Source organism: Neopelma chrysocephalum, unplaced genomic scaffold (genome assembly GCF_003984885.1).
Source record: "Neopelma chrysocephalum unplaced genomic scaffold, ASM398488v2 Primary Assembly neopelma1_96721, whole genome shotgun sequence".
In the NCBI taxonomy this organism is placed as follows: Eukaryota; Metazoa; Chordata; class Aves; order Passeriformes; family Pipridae; genus Neopelma; species Neopelma chrysocephalum.
In genome coordinates, this window is record NW_020925365.1 from 466,815 (window position 1) to 475,722 (window position 8,908).

The 8,908-nt window shown below is 44.6% G+C and overlaps 1 protein-coding gene across 4 annotated transcripts in view; it reads left to right on the forward strand.

Moving 5' to 3' along the window:
- Positions 1 to 8,908, forward strand: part of LOC113981713 (protein FAM219A-like) — a 160,100-nt gene that overhangs the window by 150,200 nt on the left and 992 nt on the right. For all 4 annotated transcript variants that reach the window (XM_027709267.1, XM_027709268.1, XM_027709269.1 and 1 more), the window contains 3 exons: positions 2,613 to 2,715; positions 7,653 to 7,733; positions 8,119 to 8,173. In XM_027709267.1, coding sequence (XP_027565068.1) covers positions 2,613 to 2,715; positions 7,653 to 7,733; positions 8,119 to 8,173 — 239 coding nt within the window. The remainder of the gene's footprint in view (positions 1 to 2,612; positions 2,716 to 7,652; positions 7,734 to 8,118; positions 8,174 to 8,908) is intronic.

Here is an 8,908-nt window from a genome sequence, read left to right on the forward strand (position 1 = left end):
CAACTTTTGTGGCTAATTGCTAACTCAACCCAATTGATTTCCCACAAGAAACAAGGAAGGACTTTGAACCAGGAAATTGAATATCAGTTTATATGATAACCCATCATACATGGGCTCCTATTCCTACTGAAGGCAGGAATGTATTAATACAGCACAAACACTGCATACCTGAAGAAGGCTTAGCTTTTGGATCTGAATTCTATATGTGAATCTGCGGTGAGAAGTAATTAAGAGAAATAGTCTCTCCTAAATGAGAAGTTAATTTAAATCCCCTCTTGCACTGAATACACAAAGAAAGCTCAATGTACTGTCCAAGTTTTAAGGTACATTTCAGCAGCAAGTAGAACAAGCTCTGAAAATTTAAGCAAACAATATACTATTTAAAAATACGGCTGCAAAATGTTTCACTTATTTTTTTTTTTTATAAAGAAAGCAAGCTCCCAAGAATCAACGTGAGATAAAAGAGAAAGATACACAGGGGACATCACAGGTTGCTAGGAATACAAGCAGGGTCAACAACATTTTCTGTTGTGGGGTGTGTTAGTCTGTTGAGTTGCCATCCAGGGAAACTGTAATAACTCAGGCCTAGTGTCAAGGTAGGCTGGGCTAACACTAAATGGTGATGATGCTTTGATGGAGACACTCTTCTATCCCCACTGGGCCTCTCAGTGGCAGCCTCAGTAGGAGGAGAAAAAGGTTAAATCTCCTTGCCCAGCACAAAGCACAGTCTTAGAGTCCATGCAGCAACCAGGTGCAGATAGAGGCAAAGTCTGTGCCCCTCCTCTGCCCCAGCTGGTTCTCATCAAGAAGCTCTATGACCATCTTAGTGTGTGTTGTCAATAAGATACTGTGAGTCAGGGTATGTTAGTGTCACATGAAAGGGGGGGGGGATTCGCCTGACCCTTAGAGAGGGGAGATCTTTTGACACACAGAGATTTATTTGTCTGTTAGTTCTCCAAGGAAAATGAAACCATGTCTGTCCGACCCAGTCTGTCAGGTATCCCTTCTCCCAAAGGTAACTCTTCACCGGACAGATTCACAAAATTGGGATTATTCGGTTGCCCTTTTTTGGAGACTGCCATGCAACAGCGCAAGGGAGACCCCTTAGCAGGTCTTCCCACGTGTTATTCTGCTGCCGGCAAACTGTCAGCACCTTATTAAGGACTCACTCTCACAGTTTATGGAATAACACTCTTTATTAATACAAATTGTGACAAGTTAATAAGGTTTGTGGTAGTTGGTGATAATGTCTAACTGCAAAAACATATTTAAAGCAATCTAATAAGACTATAAAGTAAGCACAAGCACAAACTCTAAAACAAAACAATCTTCTATTATGGAGCAAAAGCAAGCTCTAGTCCTTAAAAGCAGTATTGAGCGTGCATAGCATAAGTTTCTCACCCAACAGGCATCCCTGGACGGGGGGGAAGACAGGTTTGGCCTGTCAGCTGATCCCAGCAGTTTCGGTGGAAATCTTCCTTCAATTTCTCCCCATTTCCAACTTCCTTTTATACTATTTCTTTAGGTTTAGGTGGAGTTTGAGTGACTCTAGTCATTAATACTTAATTGGGTAGTTATCCTTGGCATCTATCTTCCTTGGTGGACAGATACAGCACAGGCAAAGTGTCACCATGTTCCCCTTCCTGCAGGATGTTTGTGGAGGGAGGTTGCAGTGTATTCACATTACTCCCCTCTCCATTGCATCCTCTGTAACAGGTGTTTAGGGAACCTTTGTGGGGCACTGTGACCATGTTCCATCCGGGAGGCAGCAGCTGGTTGTCCTCTGTAATTCTTATTCTCCTTTAACTTTTAACCCTATCCATTACTCCACAGTTAGCTTTAGCCCTTGGTGACCTTGGAGGCAATGGGACACAGCTCATCCAGCCTTTGAAGTGTCCTTTATTGAGAGATGGAGAGCTCATGTCCTTTGCTATTAATTCTGCTTTTCCCCTTTTGTGCTGGTTTAAAAGTTAACCAGCAGGGGAAATGAACTCAACTCAAAAGAGAGATTATAAGTCAGAATAACAATTTATTAAAATAATACAATTAGTACAATTATACAGACAGACAAGTGGTTTTAACCCACAAAACCCAAATGTATAACCCAGTACTCTGGGGTATGAACAAAAAGTGGTGTTCCTTGGCCCCCCCCGAGTCCAAAGTAAAGGGAGAGGGGAAAAACCTGCTGGTGGGAGAGCTGCTGCAGTCTGGTCAGAAAGTGGTGATTACAGTCCAGTTGAGAGCGGTGAGTTGCAGTCTGGTTGAGAGCGGTGAGTTGCAGTCTGGTTGAGAGCGGTGGTCTGCAGTCTTCCTCTGGATCCCACGAGTGGTGGAAAGGTTCCGAAACTCCCAGTTTATATATTCTCCAGTTCAGGCGGGAGTGCTCAGTCCTTCCCTCAGAGAGGGGAATTCCATAAAAGGGTATCAGAGTGGGGAATTCCATAAAAGGGTATGAGGACAGGAACATCTTCCTACCTCACAGGCCTCTACTGATAACAGTTTCTGGGAAATGGCATGGAAGGCTATAGAATACACAGTTTTGGGTTACACCCATCCAGTGATGAATTGGTCCCAGCCATTCTAACTAGGACACCTTTATATCCCATATGCAGAGAAGCAGAGGGAGCTGGCTCAGAAGGGCTCCCTGAAGAACGGCAACATGGGAAGCCCAGTTAATCAGCAGCCCAAGAAGAACAACGTGATGGCACGACCAAGGTAAAGGACTGGAAAAGCACTCATCTGTGCTCTAAGCTGCAATCCCTAATGACCTTAGGATGGGCAAGGATGATGTTCATTGCTATTTGCCTACTGCCAAACACACTATGAGAGCAGTGTCTGCCCTAAACAGAGCTGGCAGGCCCAAATGCTCTGTGCTGTGTTGCATCCCATCCCCTGGGGACATGCAGGGACATCTGGGATCAGGACTGGTGACAGTGCAGCCTGAAGGCAGGCAGAGGCAGCCCAGCTTGGTTGAAATTAGGGGTTTGATATGGCTGTCTTGCATGTTCTGGGTAGCCTCACATAACACCTAATCCTGACAGCAGGAGAGTGTATGATACTGCTTCATGTAATGCAAACTGGTTTAGAGCTTAGTTCTGCTTTGGCTGCTTTTATTACAGTATTTCCCCTGTTCCTTTTTGATGATGACCCCTTCTTCATACTGATTGATTTAACAAAGGCTTGTGACAATCCATCTCAGTATGCTTTGCTATGTACCTCCTCCTCACTTGGAACAGCATGGTCATACTTTGCTGGAGCTGCTTTGGGACATCTCTGTATGACAGTATCAGACAGTGCCACAAACCACTGTAAAAAAGGATGTTATTGGCTAAATACTTACAGTGTTTCTGCTGTTTCCATGCAAGCTTCAGTACACCATTTACCTGCATTCAGGAGGGAGGAACCCCCCTGAGTCCACTGGATTGCATGCTTTGCATGCTACTAGAAAGGTGGCAGTTTTTAGCAGAGGACCTCATTTAGAATAACAGCAGAATCTGCATGATTTCTGGGTGTTTACTGATGAATGATAAAGTTCCCTGAATAACCATATATTAAGTTAATTCATTAATTCCCAAACCCCACAATAGTAGTCATAAATCATGCCAGGTCTTTGTCAAGTTTTATTTGTAAGCCCCTGTGATGTTGTTGGAACACGCTGCACTGTTCACTGCTCTGTTTGGTTGTTGAGACCATATAAAGGAGCCAGACCCTTAGTGGTATCAAGAAATTGAGCAGATGCTCTCAGCTGGCTTTTCCATGCTTCTCTTTGTCTTCTGAATACAAGCTGGAAAAAATTGGTGTCTCAGTTTAACGGGACAAACGTGTTTGCTAAGGAGGGCAAGTTATAAGGAAGACCAAGCTCCTCCCTCTGAGCAATTGCAAATCCGAAATTAAGGGGCTCCAGTCGAGGAAATGTGGAGAAAGAAAAAAAATAACAACCCTTTATTAAAGAATATGTATGTATAGGTAACAGAACAAAAGAACAAAAAAACCAAACAACGATCCTGCACCCAAATTCCCACCAAAATCAGTTAAGTACTTTTCACCTTTCAGCGCAATTCTAACCACGAACAGCAGGGGGCGCTGCTGGATCTTCGGAGGAGCAGAGGCTGCAGTTGCTCTCCGATGGTCGGCAGGAGGCGCTGTTGGGCTCTAGCAGCCGCTGCCTGTAGCACCAGTGCGCGGAAGCACCCGGATGGGACCCACCCCCCCCCAACCGAAGGGGAGAGGAGAAGGTAGTCTTCCTGTTGACTCACGCTGTCACTGGCTGTGACTGGAAACTCCTCTTCCTCGTCAGTGGACACAAGCTCCCCGCTGTCGAAGACTGGCTCTGGCTGGGATCCCCGTTTTCGTCGATGGGTGCAAACTGCTGCCGACATGGGGAAGGAGGAGGGGAGGGGCGGCCTTTCCCCTCAAAGGTTTCTCCGCAGATGGCACCGGCTTTCCGATGAATCCGAGGCAAGTCCAGCCAGTGGGCAGAGCAGGACGTGAGGAATCAGAGGCGAACTGGGACCTCCCTCGGGGCCAGAAGAAGCCAGTCCCCCTGACAAAAACATGAACCCAGAAACACCCCTCTCCACACCACTCCCTTCCCTGAGTCTGGGCAAAAGTCAAAAGTGTCGTCTCCCGAGGAAAAAAGCTCACCTCCCCCCCCAGTCTTCTGAGGCCAATTAGCTTGGATGTGGGGCCATTAGCCAGTCCTTTTGTGTGTGTGTTCACTCTAGCCATCCCTCCCCCTCCCTCGCTCAACAGCTTTCTTTCAAAGTGGTAAAGGGAAAAAATTCCAAGCAGGGTTTTTTTTCTTTTTTACAAGCAAGAAAACCTATGACAATTGGTTTCTTTTGGCAATAGGCTGAATGCTAGTTTCCCAAGAGGAATGGTAGAAGATTTCCTGCTTGAGAATTTTAGAAACACTGAAATTAGTGGAGGAAGATGGTAAGGAAGAGAAGTACAGGTGCCTATTGTAAAATTAATGACTTCTGCTTGGAAAGGCTGCTGTTTCTGAGATGCTGATGAAAAGAAGAGTGATTTGGGTGGGGAAGGACTGAGCAGTGGCACCGTCAACAAAAGCTTTTGAACAGCCAGTTCAGTCCATTTGTGTACACTTGAGCACTGTTCAGAGGACATGTGGATGCCTCCACAGCCAAGTGGACCCTGCTGGCAGTAGACTTGCTTTTCTTAGTTATTTTTCACACAGCTTTTAGAACCGTCCCTTGGGATCTGCAAAACAGAGGTTTGCAGCCATTGCTTTAATAGATGTAGCCATTGTTCCCATATAGCTGGGAGGTGTCTGGCACAGGGTCTCACTGGCCCATGTCTCTTCATCTCCCAGCTCCTCTGGCTTTCTGAGAGCCAAGCAGCACCACAAGCACAGCCCTAGTAATACCTCAGAATGGTTTTGTCTGTCTTGCCATAAACAGGGCGACCCCAAGAAGGCAGAAATGCCACAAGCTTGTTCAAGCAACTTCTTTTCACAAGATAATGGCTGCAGTACAATGGGAGATATTCCAGTGGGATACACTGCAAAATATTCAGGTTATGGTAGTTCTTAAAAGTCTAAACTGTTGGCTTCCTCTGGTCTCTGCAGGAGGAGAATAAGCTAAAGCCATTTCCACTTTTATAACAGTTCTGCTTTTTTCCTCATCAAATGTTTTCCTTCATTCAGGCAAACTGCATTGCCTCTCCTAGTCTCTATTTCACCTTCTCCTCCTTTCCCAAGGCTTCTGTTCTTCTGTATTATCTATATGAATTTCTGACATCCAGCCTCTAGTACCAGGTTGCTTTCACTATTCAATCTCCTCCTGGGGCAGGGGCACAGCCTTAGAGGTAAAAGGTTCTGAATTCATAACACACTCAGTCTTCCTAAAAGCAAATAATATGTGAACAAGGTTGGAGTGATACTGGCACACTCACTCTTGTAGGAAAAATCCTTGCTTCCAATTTAAGAAAACGGCAAAAAAACCTGCAGGACAAGGAAAAATGCAGCAAGAAGTTCTTAATGCAGCACTGGGTGCAATCCTAAGTCACATGGACCTAGAAAGCACCCTACCGTTTGAAAAACGTGCCTTTTTGTATTCTCTTGGTTACATAAGCTGTTACATATTCAGTGAGTGTCAGCTATTTTACCTTAAAAGGTAATTTCTCGGACTCAGGAGGGGGTGTTACCCTCCCTCTTGATTGAATCGTGATGTACCTCCCCTGTACATTGTACAGAGGGGTCTCTCCGCACACAAAGGCCAAACCATGTGGCAGAGGGTACATTTTTATTTTTATACTTTTCCCTATTCCCGGCCGCAAAGGTTCCCTGGCATCAGGCCCAGACAGGACCTTCCACCTTACAGCTTTCACAATATGCCTATAAAACCCTTGTAATTAAATGAAAAAAAGAAAATCCCACCCCCTTCTGTTTTCCACTAAATTAATTTGCTTATAATAAAAACAGATTATTTATTTCTCATACTCTGAGCACAGGCAGAGCCCACAACACCATCTGCACCACTTCTGCACAGACAGATGTTGTAGCCTGCTCTGAGGATAACCTAAACTCAGATTTTGTCATAACATATTTCATGTTAAGTGATCAAAACCACCAAGACAAGAAGCTCATACTAGGACACCTGCAGAAGAAAGCAGCTCTGACTGCAATCTGGTTTTGTTCCAAGGACAGTGGGAAGCAAACATAAGGACAATCAGAATGCAAGGAAAAGGTTTAGATCGGGGCAAAGACATTATCACAGTTTTTGTGTGTTGCAGAAAAATTTAAGTTCTGTGTTATTAAGAAAAAAGACGTTTCTCAAGAAAAAGATGTAGTGATTTTTTTAATCGGTTAAATAGCACCACAAAGTGCTCTTCTCCTAGATCCCCTGGTAGTGTTTTGTTTACTCATGTTCAGTTTTGTGGATGGAAGAACTCTGTTGTGAAGTGGATACCATTGAATTAATGTATTTTCCTTATTGTAAAAGCTCTGAAGCCTGTATTCCAACACACAAACTCTCTCAGGCAATTAAAGGTGCAAAGTCATCATCAGCCTTTGTAATACTTCTGATGAAGTGAAAGTCTATAAAATAATAGAATTTTAAAAGTTCTAGTCTGACTGGACTCTTACGCTGCACCCACCAGCTCATATTCCTTATATTTCTAAATTTAGGAGTGAGAACTCAGAAGTGCTGTGTTGTGGGGGCTGTGTAGGAGCTCATGCAGAAAGACCAAATCCCTGATTTCCAATAGAAGAATAGTAGGAGCACCCAGCCACTGCCTTCCCCTAGCCTCCTTCTCCCATTTATTTGTTGCTAGTGTCATGTACTCATTGCTACAGGAAAAAAAAGAAATACAAAAATGAGAAGTCTGATACAACAAGCAGTGCTAGTGATCAGGTTCACCAGAATGAAGTGTGTAGTGTCCCAATTGTTTTTCCTTTCAGGGAGGAGTGTGTTCTCAATGCATGTCCAGTGTTCATCCTTGTGAAACTGCTCTGAACTACCTAGAGACACAGCCCGCTTCCTCTGAATTGCACCCATTTAAATGTCTTCACCGATAAGGGGACTTACAAGGAAGTGAAACAGGGAAAACCAACTATCATATGGCTTTGCTCTAGACTATGTGTGGTACTGAGCTTTACTGTGTGGTTAATGGACAGCATTTAATTATTTCAGGCTCGTCGTTCCCAACAAGGGCTATTCGTCATTAGATCAGAGTCCAGATGAAAAGCCACTGGTAGCCCTGGATACGGACAGGTATGCAAAGGGTTAATAAGATTTTATATATATACATATACATATATTATGGTGCAAGCAAGTTTTCATGCCATAGTGCAGCACTGAAGCTAATTCCTGCTGAAACTGCTCTTGCAGGCCACTCGCACTCTTCCTTGCTGTGCCCTTCAGCATATGCCGTAACAAGTCTGTGTGTGTAAACAAGTAGAAAAGAGATGTGAGTAAAGAGCACTTTGATGGAAAGGTCTCAGGATCACAGATGAAAGTTGCTCTCCAGACTCCCTTGATGTAATTTCTCTGTGGATGAAGTACAGCTTCATGGCACAAGAAAGATAGGGCTAACCAGGGAATACAGCTCTCTCTAACTGTTGTTTCCTTCATTGCTGTATATTGTCATTCCCTGCAGTGATGATGACTTTGGCATGTCCAGATATTCCTCCTCAGGATACTCATCGGCTGAGGTGAGTTATACTCTTTCCTGCCATCCTTGCCATGAATGCTAATAGTCGAGCAGCCAGAAACAACTTAAGAGTGTCCTTGTGCTGCCAGAAACAGCTCCACAAGGAATTTACCAGTGGTGTAGCCTTTGTGAGCCTAGAAGGGACCACGGCAGAAACTGTCATGTTTCTGTCTTTCCCGGTGATCCAGTTGGCTCCGTCACAATACTTCCATGGCACAGACACAGATCTGCCCATCAGCTGTTTTCACAAATACCTTTGACTTCACTCAAGCTTTTCCCAGTTCTGCTCAATCGTGCAGTGTTGGCTCATGTGGTGCAAATGCATCAACTTGTCTGTCACGGCAGTTCAGCAACTGTATGCTTGCCAAGGACACAAATAAAGGATCTGAGGGTGTGCTGTGATTTCCAGTTCTTGGGGAGGTCAGGGTCACCCAGTGCATGTTTACTTGAAGCACCAGAAATTCTAGGGAGGACTTGCAGATATGAACTCTTGCCCTTTCAAAGAGAAAAGGCAGGGAAGCTCAGGCTTGTTAATCTCTTTGCATTCTTTCTGAATATATTCCCAAGATCTCTTGTGAATTAGTTGTTCAGACTCCAGCTACTGCTTCTGCAGGATCTGATTTTGCATCCAGGATGCTGAACAGCCATTATGCACACAAGCTACTGGGAACTCTTCCCCTTTGTATCCCTGTCGCAGGGTATCTTGTCTTGAGGCCTGGTCCGGTGGGGGAAGAAA